Source organism: Bidens hawaiensis, unplaced genomic scaffold, assembly GCF_021521415.1.
Source record: "Bidens hawaiensis isolate Kalapana, Puna unplaced genomic scaffold, B.hawaiensis_p1.1 tig00034679_1, whole genome shotgun sequence".
NCBI lineage: Eukaryota > Viridiplantae > Streptophyta > Magnoliopsida > Asterales > Asteraceae > Bidens > Bidens hawaiensis.
In genome coordinates, this window is record NW_027496016.1 from 81775 (window position 1) to 97108 (window position 15334).

Below are 15334 nucleotides of genomic sequence, written 5' to 3' on the forward strand. Positions count from 1 at the left end.
ATATCATCATATACATGTTTGATCATCTAGCACCAAGTATGCACACAAAACAAATTTCTAATTACACATACTCAAACCTTAAGTTTTCAACTATACAATAAACATGTCATTTCTATAATCTCTACAAGGTGTTTGTGTACCAAAATTTCCAGATCTTAATAACCCATGTTAACATCTTATTTCATCCCATTATTATCCATTAACAAACACATTCTTAATTTCTTTAACAACAAGGTTTCTATTACTAGTAAGTAGCAATTTTTAACAACCCTATTATTATACCAACAATCTTTACAATGGAGTTTACTAAAGTAATCCTAACCACAAGTCTTTAATCATCCACATAAGATTATGTTCATTTACTAAATCATTTTGCAAAACATCTTGTATAATTTACAAAGTTTCTTTTATTAGTAAATTTAACACAAACTCTTGTTTATCTAAGTTATTATGTTACATGCATCCTAGTACTTCTAGTAGATTTTATTCTTCTACATATGTCTCATTCAATCACTTAGTTAGTCACTTTCAATCCATAAAAATCAATACAAGACAAGTATGAACTTTTATGATCAAGAATCAATTTTTTTTTGTATTACTTGCATGTGTAAGTAAACTTTTTAGAAAAGTCAAATAAACAAATATCTACACTTTTTGTCAACTCTTCATCCAAGATCTTATTCACCTTTTCAAAACCATTATTACTATTACTTACAACTTTTTCAAATACTTTTTAATAAATCAAGTATGTGGGTTTTCAAAATTTATCATTTATTTTTAACCATTTTAACATTTAATCAAGTTAACAATCTCAATCCAACACCCAAACTAAAACCCACGAATTTAATGGGTGTTTTTACCCATAATCCATCTTTAATCTTTGGCCATTTACATGTTTACTTCCATTATTAAACAATACTTAAACCCATTTGTTAAACAAACTCAAGTAATCAATATGGACAATCAATACAAGCTAATATGCATCCAATATAAGTCCTATAATCAACAAAAATCAATCTTATACATTCACATGCAAACTCACGGGTCACACATATGCATGCATACATCCATATTATACTTGCATGCACACTATCAAGCATACTAAAATCAAGCTTTAAACATCAAATAACAACTAATATACACAAATCTTGAAGTGGGTTACATTGGATTTCGGATTGGTGTCTAAGGAAGATGATAATATGAACTTGTTTTAGCTATAACCCTTTCCTTTGGTTTCCTACTCCTTATTATTTGCCTAAACTTTCATAAAAAATTCTTAACTTAATAATGTGTGTGGTATTATTTTTGAATTGATGGAATGATGAAGTGGTGTGTGAGTATACGTATATATGGAGAGAGATAGAAGGTATAGACTCTTGAGTTGGAACCTAGGGTGATGTGTTGGGTAAACCATAACACTCCAAGTAACCTTCTAATCATTACATACATATATTATATTAATTTAATATTACAAGTGGGTGGTTTTGGGGAGTTTTGGCGGCCGAGAGAGTGGTAAGGGAGTGGGAAAGTGGGTTTTAAATAATAACATGTGGTATTATCTAGGTGTTAAGGTTTAATGTATCTCGTAATTTATCTAGCCAAACGACATCCGTTTCTAATAATTTTTATCAGACTTTGAGCGAAATTAGATTACAGTCAATGTCTGCCTAAAATCATAATTTTCTGAGAAACTTGATGTCGGGTCCTTACGGTGTTCTCTACTGGCTTTCGGTTACTTATTTTCAAATTTTCGCGATTCGAACATTCTAAAATTAAGTTTATACACTATCTCTAATATTCTAATATAAAATTAAATTTTTCGAGGTCATCTTGACATGTTTATGAATTTATCCGTTTTGAGATATTACCCGGTGTCAATCTGTACCGTGTCAGCTACACGACAAAATTTAACTTTTTTTTTTCGGGTTTCTATATTTAAAACTCAACTAAAATCAAAGACTTTAGGTAAAAATATTATTCCTATATATTTACCTTACTAATTAATACGCCATTATAGTTAAGATAATTACCAGATTAGTCTAATTTTTGGCGGTTGTCACAAGACAACTATTTTTCCGACATTGTCATGGTGATTTCAAAACCTACAAAACCCATGATAGATTGTCTAAACATTTTCAAATATATTTTTAAAGTATTTTAAATACATTACAGTGATTAAGTCTCTGTAGACTTACGGGATGGTTACTACTGGTATTGTGGTGTTTTGTATACAAGGTTTGCCTACTGGGCTATTACACGTTACTTTTTGGACAAGTGTTAGCCAATAAGTAATATGACCACAGTCATAGATACGGTCGAGTGACAAGTACCTTTCGGTAATTTGTAAGCAGACAGATGTAAAAATATTTTAATGTTGTAACTGTAAACTGTGTCATTTTCAAATGAATGTACTCACCAATATTTCTTGCTGATCAAATATTTTAAACATGTTTCAGGTGACTTGTTAGAGACAAAGGAATGATGATTGCGGGCTTCCAGCTTAAATAAGTGGCTTGTCACCAGAATAAAGAAACGCGTTTTGTAAATTAAGGTTTATCCCTATAAAACCTATGTTTGTATAAAAAGAGATTAAATTCCCGGTTTATCATAATAATAATCATGGTGATTTTATAACTCTGATCATTTTTTCTAACTACGGTTCTGATGAAATTTTCCGTTGCAAAATAATTTAATAAAAACTGATACCACCAATCAATGTTCACGGCTTCCCTTCCGGGATATAGGGGTCGGGGGCTGTGACTGGAATAATTAGTGAAAGTTGAGTTTTTAAAGAAATAAGATAACTTTGAGTAAGAAAAGGTCAATTTCGAGATGATCCAACACTTCGACATTAGTTTAAAGAATGTGGAGGGTGAAATCATCCACCATCGTCGTTTCATCTTCATCGACAATCAATGTTTTTATAGATGTTGGATATTGTTATGATTACTCCGAATTCTACTCCATTATGACCATGAAATTCTTGATGTGCCATAAATGAGAAACGTTTCCGCCGATTCTAATTATTCGGTGGATGTTATCAAACATGGTACTTCCGTATTTGGGGAACAAAGTATATGGATATTGTAGTATACTTTTGTGAAATAAACAACTTTTTTTTTTCTCCACCATTAGATTTGAAAGTAAAAACAGAATAAAACGCTTATATCAATTAGATGGAAGTGTGTATAAGGGTTATTAGCTATATAAAGTGTATAACCCGACCCTTTTACTCGGGACCCGACTCAGACCCTTAAACCTTTTAGGAAGAAACATAGACTCGAGATCCTACTCTCTAAACAATAAAAGGGTCGGTATAAATAGGGGTTACAAGGGTCCCACTCTTTACCCTTAAAGGTCAACAAGTACATATCCTTTTTAGCATCTACTAATTGCATATCTTATACATGACTTTAATATATGAATCATATAACAACTATACTTTTATTTAATAATATAATAAAGTCTAACTTTGAACTTTATCAACCATTTGAACTAATGCAAATAATATTGCCACGTTCACTTACATGTAGATAAATATACAGTGGTTCCCATATATATGTTCAAATCAGTAGTATGACCCATTATTTGTTATTTTTCTCAGTAGTTGGGAAGTTTTTGATAAATTACACATGAAATACAAATCTCTTCTAAGTTTAAGATGAATCACGAATCTGATATATATTTAGAAACTAGTAAACGGGTCAATGGTTTGAATAAGGGTCAGAGTCTTGAAACTCTTTTACCCTTTAAGGTGAAATTTAAAGACCATTATCCCAACCCATATTATATAGCCGGGTCTAATTAAGAGTTTTACAAATCAGATAACCGGGTTTTAAGGGTCTGACCCTTATGATGCACACCCCTACATTCTTTAAACAACTTTAAAAGACCAAGACTCACCTTTTATGATGAACCCTATGATCAAGAGGCAAGAGGGAAGGCATAAGTTGTAGTTGACAATCTGGCATCATAATAACTTAATCCGAGCGCACTTCTTATTAAATGTATGCTACAACTTTTTGACAACATTGTCATGCTATTATTTACTACATGGGTGGAACAATCTAAAAACAAACTTGTGATCATCTCCCATTCACTTATTTCGGTCATGAATAAGGCATGTCTCCCGCTCCTCCGTTGTATTTTCATTACTCCAATTATTATTATCATCTTATCTAGTGAGTAACACATTTAAATTTAAACATGGTAAATATCTAGAGATAATTACATTATTGTATAATAAAACGAATTTCATTACATATATGTATACCTTAGTAAATGTCATTTGCTCTAAGTCACTTAACACAATACAAGTTACTGAAAATTTTGTTGTTCATGTAAACAATATAACTTATTAGCATACTAGTCATTCAAATTAGAGGTGCAAAAAAAAACCCAAACCTGGAATTGAATAAAAAAATATCCGGAACCGGTTTTTTAATACCCGTTCCCGACCCTACCCATAGGGAATGCATTTCAGTACCAAAACCCATACCCGAAACCGGACCCGATACCCAGTATTACCCAAACACCGGAACGGTTCCATACCCGAAACCGGGTTTTTCAAATACCCGATTGATAACCGAAAAATACATGAAAAGTACCCAAAAATCCCCTTAAAAAGTGTAAACCCTTAAAAAATTCAATCTTTACCGGAAAATACCCCGAAAATAGGGTTTTTTCAATACCCCGAAAATAGGGTTTTTTCAATACCCGGTTCTAGAATATCCGGTTCTATACCCAACACGAACCCGATGCATATGGTATGGTTTTCAGAGACAACACCCGAACCCGAACCCTACCCATGTATTTTCAATACCCGAACCCGGTTTCATACCGAAACTAGTATTTGAAAAACCCGATTTATGCACCTCTAATCCAGATAATGGTAAAAGTATATGTTTCATTATATTGTTCATGTTAGTTCAACACTTCCAACTAGGGATCCAAGAATTTTTTGAAAGTGGCCAAAAAATGGGTTTCTCTTTTGAACGGGATATATATAACAACAAACCCAAAGTACTCGGCCCGGAAGTAGTAAACCGAAGCACCACAGACCCAAATTACTAAAGTATGGAACTACTCATTACTATTAAGTACTTACTACATAATCATATTACCTTCCCAATTACAATTACGTAAACAAAGAATATTTAGATCGTAACTTCAACCATAACAAAGTTTCCTCTTTGATCATCTCCACTATTTTTACGGGTCAAATCTCCTCTATTGAATATCCCCTCGTTCCATCATTTCCAACATAATCCTACTGAATTCCGCTATAAAAAGATATATTGACCTTAAGAGGTGCTCAATTATTCAAAGGAAATAACCAAATCGATGATTCAGATATTTTAAAACAGGTCAAATATACCAAATTAAAATGGTCAAATTTTGGATGGGCAGGGGGTAAGCATGCGTGTGTCGACCTCACTGGGGGTGTCCCTGTTGGTGGGGCTGAGAGACAGTGACTTCGTTTCGGGAGAGGCAGTTTTGAGGACGGAATCTAGGAGGGTTGTTAAGCATGAGGCAACGTGTTTGAAGAATCAACACGTGTTCATTTCTTTTGCCTTCAACACATTTGGATCCCTAGCTCCCGAGGCGGTTAACGTTTTGGAGCGGGTGCAGAAGGTGGTCACAATGACTCGCAGAGCCCAATGAACCAAGGATTGATTTTTAGTAGAATAGGCTTTGCGATTCAAAAGGGAATAACGACGCAGCTTGTTGCTCGTTTATCCATTATCATGATGTAGTTCGGTTTGTGTTTATACGTGTAAGAAAGTTTTTTATTTGGTTTAAAAAAAAAGGTCAAAAGTCAAAACATGTCAAATATATCAAAATGAAATGGTCAAAGCTGGTCAAATACCAAAATGGAATAACTAAGACCATGTGTAGTCATAAAGCTCCACTACCAGGGGTTATGCGCCACGTGGCGCCCAGTCAGAGTTATGGTTTTGTACAAAAACATGCTGTAGTTATAACTCTCCACTACCAGGGGTTATGTGCCACGTGGCGCTCAGTCATTATTAATTTTATTTGTTTTTTTAAATACTAAATCATTAAAATAAATTAACATAAAATTAAAAATTACATTAAACTTCCAAATAAAAAATACATTAAACTAAATTAAAAAAATTACATCAAATTAAAATAAAAAAACATAAATAATACTAATAAAACTAAAACTCATTTATATTTTTCTAAAATTTTCGCTCGTCGATTGGCTTTTAGAGATTGGACTATCGGGTCGTCTTCGGATAGCTCGTTTGATAAAATCTCGATGTCTTTGTCCATCTATTGGTTCGGTTGTGGATTTTGGTTGCCTTGAAGGGCATATTGGCCGAAACCGAGAATATTTTGGTTGTTGTTTGGAAACATTTTGGTAGAAATATTTGTGTAAAAGATATAAATTGGTATAGAAGTAGGAGTGTGTTAAAAAAATGAGTTTGGTTTGTTTATATAGTATAAATATAATTAATATATATATATATATATATATATATATATATATATATATATATATATATATATATATATATATATATATTTAAATCTCAACGGCTCCAACGGCTAGTTTTTTTGATTTCTGTGCCACCATGCGCGTTTTGTATACAACGCACAGAAAATAAATTTTATCATAACGCAGGGGGGCGGCGTACCCCCTGCGTTTTCACCCAAAACGCTAGCCACAACGCTAGCAGTACACATGGTCTAAACTGTGTTAAAAATGCCAAAATGGATGGCTTAAAACATATCCAAAGCCCTAATTCGTAAAGATTCCTGCTTTAAAATGGCGTTAAATTACAGTTACAAATAATTTCAATACAGAGTATAAAATTCAACGAACAAATGGCGTGCATTCCAGGCTTAAACCCTTCCAAAACCCTAGGCATCATCATCTCACCATCATCATCATCATCCAATTCAATCCAACACACTTTACCGTTTCAATCACCAGCAAAAATCAGTTTCAAAACCGCACAGGTTTCGCAGCGGTTGCCAAAGGTTTCGATTGTAATGGCAACGAAGCAGCAAGAACACGAAGCAGCGAGCTTGAATAATTTAACAAGCAGTGACCGTAGAGATGAAGTTATTAATGCTGCTAAAAGCTCGCTTCATAATTGCCTATCCGAGACCAATCTTCATATTAATATTCCTGCTCTTAAATCTAAAACCAGAGGCAAGGTAATTAAGTAGCTGTTTGATTATTATTATTATTATTATTATTATTATTATTATTATCAGTTTGTGCAATTGGTTAGCTTAGCTTAGTTTAGGCTTACAGTAAATTAAGAAAAGATAGAATTATAATAAAATTGTATATGTGTGTTTAGTTTCTTGTTTGGTTATTTTTAAGGGTGCAAACGAGCCGGGCTACTTGAGCTTCGATTGGAAAAAAGATATCCGAGCCTCAAACAAAGCTCGTTTACTTGTTGAGTCTGAGCTCAAGCCTTGTATAGGAAGCTCGTTTAGGCTTGTCGAATCTTAACAAGCCTTGTGTAGTTTAAGTTTTACCTTTTTTGGACTTCACTGTATTAATTTCACATTGCTCAACCAAAGTTTGGCTCGTTTAAGGTTCTAGACGAGCTTGACCCGAGCTTAGGATTGTTTAAGGTTTTTTTTTCTCTCAAATATATAAATAAAAATAATTAAAAACGTATATATAGTAATTAATAAATAATAAATGAGCCATGTGTGAGCTTGAGCTTTAGAAAAAGAGCTCAAAACGAGCCGAGCTCGTACCTAGTTAAGCTCGGGCTCGGCTCGGATTGTTTACACTTCTAGTTGTTTTGAATTCTTAATGTGATCATTTATAGGTTAGAGATATTTATGATGGAGGGGATTATCTTGTACTAGTGACAACGGATCGTCAGAGTGCTTTTGATAGAGTTCTCGCTTCAATTCCATTCAAAGGACAGGTGATTTATTTATGTGACCACTTTTGGATTGTATTTCATCTGTGATTTGTTTAGTTGAGTTTTTGCTAAAGATAGATAAATTATTGATATGTTGCAGGTTCTTAATGATACGAGTTTATGGTGGTTTAATCAAACTCAGCACATTGCTCCCAATGCGATAATAGCGGTTCCTGATCAAAATGTTACCATTGCAAAGAAATGTTCTGTTTTCCCTGTGGAATTTGTTGGTAAGTGCTGCATTTAGGATTTTATTTACATTATGTGTTTTTACAAATTGAAATATTTTGTTGCTTGAAGATAACCGATCAGTAATCTGTTTTAGAGGTGTAATGTCTGTCCGTTTATTTGAACATGGGTTGGAAATTGGAATGTAACAATAACGGGTCGAATGGTTTACACCTTAATTGTTATTCTACCATTCATTTATAAAATTTTAAAACTTTAGGATAATGTTGGTGGTCAAGTCGACCTGACTTGTTTTGATCGCTTTTAATAATTTCTTGTTTCGATCATAATCTCTCAACCAGTTACCCAATCTGCCCATGACATTAGTAATGGAAGTAAGCAACAATTGAAGAATACAATTTTCTAAAAACTTATTCAGGACAGTGTAATAAATAATAATTATACACACACACATGCATGTGCCACAAAATGTTTGTTAAGCTGACTTTCAAAAGCATAATTTCAGGGTTGGTATTAGATGTTGCAGTTTTGACTCGTACATTTACAGATGGGTTAACTTTTGTTATATTGACATATTGTATGCTTAAAGGATGAAAATTGGTAAAAAAGGTTAGCTAAAGGGTCAAACTGGTCAAAAGCCACCCATAGTGTATTTTATTGCATGCAACTTCTTATATCTCTGTATACAGAAAGTTAGACTATATTATAATAGTGAAGTTTTTGTAAACATATTTAACATTATCTATTTTTTAAAAAAGTTATAAAGACTTGGACAACGTTTGTTAGGGCAACCCAATTCGACCCACTCATGTTGCTTCCTCTTTTTTGTATGCTAAGCTCATTGTTATCTAACTTGAAATTTCAAGCCTTACTTGACACACCCTCTGTAGTTTGCAAATTGGAAAATCAATGTCTGACTGGCACTTAGGGGGTGTTTGGGATTCCTTATTTTGACCTCCTTATGGCCTTTTAACTTTTTTTTAAGTTAAATGATGTTTGGGAGTGCTTATGGTGTGAGTGAAGAAGTTGGATAAGTTACAACTTTGTAACCAAAATAAGGAATCCCAAACACCCCCTTAGTTTAACTGTTAAGAGATTTGACTATTAAAATGTCATATATTATGTGAAAAAAGTAATCTCGTTCTTTTTACCCTAACTGTGTACCATTCACTAATACTTTATATTTCTTCATATTGGTAGATTGACACTAATTAGACCTTAAGACATGCCAATATCTTCTTTTCATTGTTATACACTTATACATAGATGCTAATCTATACCTGCTTAATTTTATGCACTAATCAGTTATTGTTAAATAAATATATTTTGTTTAACCTTTTTTAGTCAGAGGATACGTAACTGGAAGTACTGATACTTCATTATGGACTGTATACAAGAATGGTGTCCGAAATTACTGTGGCAATGTTCTTCCTGAAGGTTTGTAGTCAAACCATTTCTCACTGCTTTCTTACTTCTTTATTGTATTTTAACTTATAAGCTTTTTTTAATATTACAAAAAAGGAATGGTGAAAAACGAGAGGCTACCGGCAAATATAATCACACCAACTACTAAAGCTGCAGATCATGATGTTCCTATTACTCCAGAGGAGGTCTGTATATTGTTATGTTTATATGTTATATGTTTCTCTTTTTATCCAACATCAATGCCTTTAATGTCGTTTTGATGAATGCTGTTATGTTTTAAAAATTAATTTTGGTTTTTTAGTTGGAAAAATGTTTAAAATGAGCGGGAAATAAGCCTCCCTAAGTTCTTGCTGCAATGCTTGTAAAAAACGAAGTGGCTTGTGTCTGTGTAGGCTTGTAAAGAACCTAACGAACACAAATGAGCATGCTTCTGTTCATTTAACTTTAACCGAACAAATGGCCGAACATGAACAATTAAAAGAACAGGTTTTTTTTGTTCGTGGTTGTTCGTTAAGAAAACCAGAGTGTTTGTTTGTGTTTGTTTATTACTGGTATAAACGAGCGATTCATGAACTTAAACGAACGAACATGTTTGAACATAGATGAATGAACATTACCCAGCGAATACCAGTTAAAAGTAACTGTGAATATCAATATGTTGGGCTTAAAAATTTAATTAAACTATACTAAATTGTAAGATGCGATATATTACTTCATAAACTAAACTAAATGTAGAGGGCGTAAGTATATTAAATGAATATATAAATGGACGTAAGTGAACAAACTTAAACTAATGAACTTGAATGAACGAACATAAATTGAAGTTTACGCACATAAATGAATGAGCGATACATGTGTTCATGTTCGTTCGTTTAACTAAATGAACAAAAAAATGTGTTGATATTCTTATTAAACGAGCTTGCGTAATGGTTTGTTGAACATTCGGTGTGTTTACAAGTCTATGTCTATGCGCACACTCACACTCACTCTCACTCTCACTCCTTATGTTTTATAAAATTTGCGACAGTTGACACTACACATGGTTTATGGGTCCGTTTGATTGTTATATGTTAATTAATTGTCTAAACACCTTTCGGTAGTTAAAAATAGGGAATCTTGTGGACCAAAATAATGACACCAAAACTTGCAGTGAAAATAATGGATAATAAGTATTTTTAAATATGTATGTTATTCCATACATATCTTGCAGATTGTCAAACAAGGGTTGATGAGTCAAGCTGATTATGATGAAGCAAGTAGCAAAGCGTTAAGATTGTTTGAGTACGGCCAGGTAATTTATCTTACTTCTTTATCAGCTCAAATTGTATATTTTAATTTTAATGTTAAGTGTATTAAAAACGTAATGCATTTTTAATAGATATTGGTTTTGCCATTTGTGACTTGAACAGCATTTGAGTCATATGCAAGTTGTTTTTGTTATGCCAACATAAATAATGTCATCTAGCTGTCTTTTTGGGATGGCTGCCGGGTTAGGAACTAAAGTACAGAACCAGACTTGTTTTATGTAATTTTATGGAGTTGATAGTAAGGCTTAGTAAGTGTAAAGGATGAGACCCCACCATTTTGCACTTGGGTTCTGTATCTATTTTGCATGACATTCAACTAGGAGGCAGGCCTCCTTTTTGACCTTCATATCAATAGAATGAATGGGTCATTTATGTGTCTGTTAAAATTTGTTTGTAAGATTGGTTTCAGCATTATTAGTCAGACTTTTTTTTTCTTGATCTTATTTGTTTTATGTCTTTTATATGCAAAAATAAATTGATACAATCAGCCTTCTTTATTCTCTTAGTATTTTCTTATTGTTCTTAACGACTCTTTTTGTTTTTTGAATACAGCGTGTGGCATTAGAACATGGTGTGATATTAGTCGATACAAAATATGAATTTGGCAAGAGCCCTGACGGTTCGGTGCTGTTAATAGATGAGGTCTCTCTCTCAAACACATACACACGCCCATAGCAAGTTGAAGCCACATAATCTATGTCTAGTTCATATTGATAACACAAAGTCATGATCCTTTTATGCAGGTCCATACACCCGACTCAAGCAGATACTGGTTAGCCCATTCTTACGAATCCCGTTTCAAGAACGGTCTTGAACCAGAGAATGTCGATAAGGTCCTAATCTTCTCTTTGGATGCTTGTTTATTTTTATCAAGTTTGGCTTATTCAAACCTGTAATTTATGCTATTGGTCAAACATTTATCATTTGGCATTTGAATCTTGTTAGGAGTTTTTGAGATTGTGGTTCAAAGATCACTGCAATCCCTATGAGGACAAGGTAAATATCGCCACATTTTTTAACAGCATTTTATGCAGATATATTTGCTTAAACATTCCTTGTATATATATTAATCTTGAAACATTTTTATTAATTATAATAACAATTTAGGTCCTCCCTGATGCTCCAGAAGACCTTGTTACTGAACTCGCTTGGCGGTACTCGCTTACTATTATTATAATTCTAACTAATTGTTTTCTCAGTGATCAAACTTGTCTTTTTGTTTTGATTGATTATTTACTAGGGCCTTTTGAATTGCAGATACATATTCTTGTTTGAGACAATTACGAAATCAAAATTTGAGATACCCGAGACTATGGTAAGCGCCTCTTAACTTGTAGAATGATTACAAAAGTTAAGTTATTTCAATAATTATAATAATCTGGTATTAAGTTATGTTCTTGTGTGCAGGAGCCCATACATGATCGAATAACACGCAACGTCTCAAATGCATTGTCGTTGCTACAGAAATAATTAACCTGTCGCGGATGATGATTGATGATGTTCAGAGGTTATTGAGGCTTATAATTTCAGTTGGTTTTATGGTTTGCTTAGTTTAATGCAAGAATTATGAACCTACTGTCAACCGGTTATATAACCATTCATAGTTTCATTCTCTAACTCGAGAACACATGAGTGAATTCTCAATCTTGAAATGTTTTGATCTCAGTGTTCATGATTCTGTTTTGATGGAATTTATTTATGGTAAATTATGAGTGAAGTAATAGTTTTTAATACTTGTAAACAAAACCAAACAATTGAAAACAAATGTCACTGTGATGCAACTTGCAACTTTTTACGAGGCACGTAACTTGGAAGTATTTTCAATCATTACTCAAATGAATAAAATGACATAACGTCATATATGTGGAAAGTTAAAACAACTTTTTAAGTGTGTGTCTAAATCAAGCTTGAATTGTAGGAAAGTAAGGTGTGACAGTACACCCACTGACAGGCCCCTTATCCATGCTTCCCCAAAGCTTGTGTTCAGCCGTGTAGTATCTACATGTATGGTGTCGGAGTCAGCATGTCCTAAGATTATTTTCTTTGAATTAAAACCGTAAAATCACTCTTTAATGCTACTTTTAAATCTATACATTTTTGTCCACGGAAAATTTAAACCTATGGATGAACAATCTTGTGCCAAGTGCCGAACTCGTATCAAACCGACTGAATAATATCGATACCGATACTAATATTTGTTTCTCATGTTTTTGGTCTTGTTTTGGTATCTTTATGTATTTTCAATGGTATCAGTAATGAATCGACAAAACCGTTACGCCGTTACGGTATTTGGTATATTTTTCCACTCCTTTTTGGTATTAATATTTTTCAGTAATGTACCGACTTCATTCTTGCCTAAACAGTTCCCATTTTATTATTAATACATATATCTAATACGGAATACTTTAGTATCACTATGCTAAAGACCCTTTGATAACTTTGGATTATTGATATCAATGATAAAAAATAGTAATAAAGTTTGTTGTTGACCATGAATGGAGTTCTAACTTCTAATAGAAGAGGGACACGTTTCGTCTTTTAAGGAAAAAGAAGTTGAACGCAATAAATAATAATTTTTAAAGTTTAACCTAAATATCTCTTTGTTCTAAAAAGCGTGAGGCGCACTGAGGCCATTCGATCCAGTTTCAAGATGTAAAGCGGAAAAGCACATCATTTTTCATAACCAAGGCCTAAGGTAATTTTTTTTTATATATTTTATTATATAAGTGGGCTCTAAACCAAGTATCTTTATTATAACTTCAGTTGTGCAAACGAACAAGAGAACACTCAATCAATATAGAAGGTGTATTTTTCTATTGACAACCAAGTTCAAGTATTTAGGATCGTGTGTGACAGGGATATATGCAAGGATGTCGCCCATCATGTTCAGGCAATTTGGTGCAAGTATAAAGCCGGGACACGAGTATTGCGTAATAAAAGATTCATGCCAGAATAAAGGGGGGGGGGGGGGTGTATAAGGTGGTAGTGTGATCGACTATGTTATATAGAACTGATTGCTGAACTAATCAAGAAGGTAAAACCATTAAAGCTGGAGGCGACATAGATAAGGATGTTGAGGCATATTAGCGGTATTTCACAACTTGCATTATTAGTGCTCTTATGATTGCCGAATTTTAATTGGCGCCTTGTCGGATTGCAAATTGTTGATTGGGTTACGAATTTCAATTGAAGATCACCCATTAGTCAATTCAAGGTAGGTTATTTCGAACACGTGCTTATATGATTCTTCTGTTTCTTAAGTTAATGTAACATTAATTACTTAAATCTGTATATGGTTTTTAAATATGATTATATCACCTTGAATTGATTATAAAATTCTTGAACATGATTATATATGATTCTTGAATATGATATGACTGTAATCCTAACTAACATGTAGAGTATGAGTTAGGGTGTGTGAGTTATTTTGGCTAAATAATGAATTTCTGTTATGAATCCACCGACGCTTTCACTTTTTGGATGACCACTTTTTCAACAATAATTTTATCCATGTTTTTGGATGACCGTTTTTTCAAAGCAATTAAATGGCTTTGTCCCCCAAAATAGTGTTTCTTCAATAATGTTTTGACATTATAAATATGATGTATCTATAACGAGTAAAGATATCCAGAAGAATTTACATTCTCACTTTCCCTTTAGCCTCTTGTTTCTTTATTCAAATTCTCACATTACCCTAATAATCTTGTTATAGTTAGGACTAATATTATAACACGTTATCAGCACGAGCCGCTTATATCCTAACCAAGAAAGGTAATAGACACAAAGGTATCTACATAAGCATCATAAACACTTCTTTAATTATGTACATTAGATATATATCTATGCATATACATATACTAACTAATATACTGAGTAATAGCAATAATGTGTATAAACATTGTTATTAAAATTTGATAACTATTCTAACTTTTATTTATATATGCACACTAATATCTCATTTAGAAGTTAGATTTATTTACACTAACAATTCTATTCTTATTATTGTGCATACTAATTATATATATTTTATAAAATAAACTGTATTTAATATCTTATTTATTATCTTACTTTAAAATAATTAATATTATATATTATATATACACACACACACACAAACGGTAATGTTACCGTTATAAACGGTAATATAACCGTTATAAATGGGTTATAAACTTTCACTATAATAACCAATCATTAACCCCATTTCATTTACAACAAACATTCTTCTTATTAAATTTATCCAAGATAAAATTCTCAAAATGATTCACCCGGTTTTGATGTTGGTCACTATAATGCTTATACTACTTCTCATTCTAATTTTTAATCTCCCATCTGAAGATTTCGGCATTTTCTTTTTCTTTTATATGTTTATAGCTCTACCAATGTATTGTATCTCATTGTTGATTGATATATATGGATTCTAATATTTATCTTATTATTTGCTCTATTATGTTTAGCAACAAAAATGTCAAATATAGCAAAACTCGAATTCCCAGC

The 15334-nt window shown here is 32.6% G+C and overlaps 1 protein-coding gene across 1 annotated transcript; it reads left to right on the forward strand.

Moving 5' to 3' along the window:
- The first annotated feature begins 6820 nt into the window (after window positions 1-6820).
- On the forward strand, window positions 6821-12352 carry LOC143586477 (phosphoribosylaminoimidazole-succinocarboxamide synthase, chloroplastic-like). Its single transcript, XM_077068021.1, has 12 exons — window positions 6821-7188; window positions 7821-7922; window positions 8020-8149; window positions 9453-9545; window positions 9630-9718; window positions 10744-10824; window positions 11393-11482; window positions 11584-11673; window positions 11786-11836; window positions 11948-11994; window positions 12098-12155; window positions 12248-12352. Exons 1-12 carry the CDS (start codon window positions 6853-6855, stop codon window positions 12308-12310), a joined length of 1230 nt encoding a protein of 409 aa, XP_076924136.1. The 5' UTR covers window positions 6821-6852; the 3' UTR covers window positions 12311-12352.
- The last annotated feature ends 2982 nt before the right edge of the window (window positions 12353-15334 follow it).

Coding starts and splice junctions, on each gene's coding strand:
- LOC143586477 (XM_077068021.1), top strand. CDS start 6,853: ATGGCGTGCATTCCAGGCTTAAACCCTTCCAAAACCCTAGGCATCATC. Junction 7,189..7,820: donor AATCTAAAACCAGAGGCAAG/GTAATTAAGTAG, acceptor GATCATTTATAG/GTTAGAGATATTTATGATGG. Junction 9,546..9,629: donor TGGCAATGTTCTTCCTGAAG/GTTTGTAGTCAA, acceptor ATTACAAAAAAG/GAATGGTGAAAAACGAGAGG.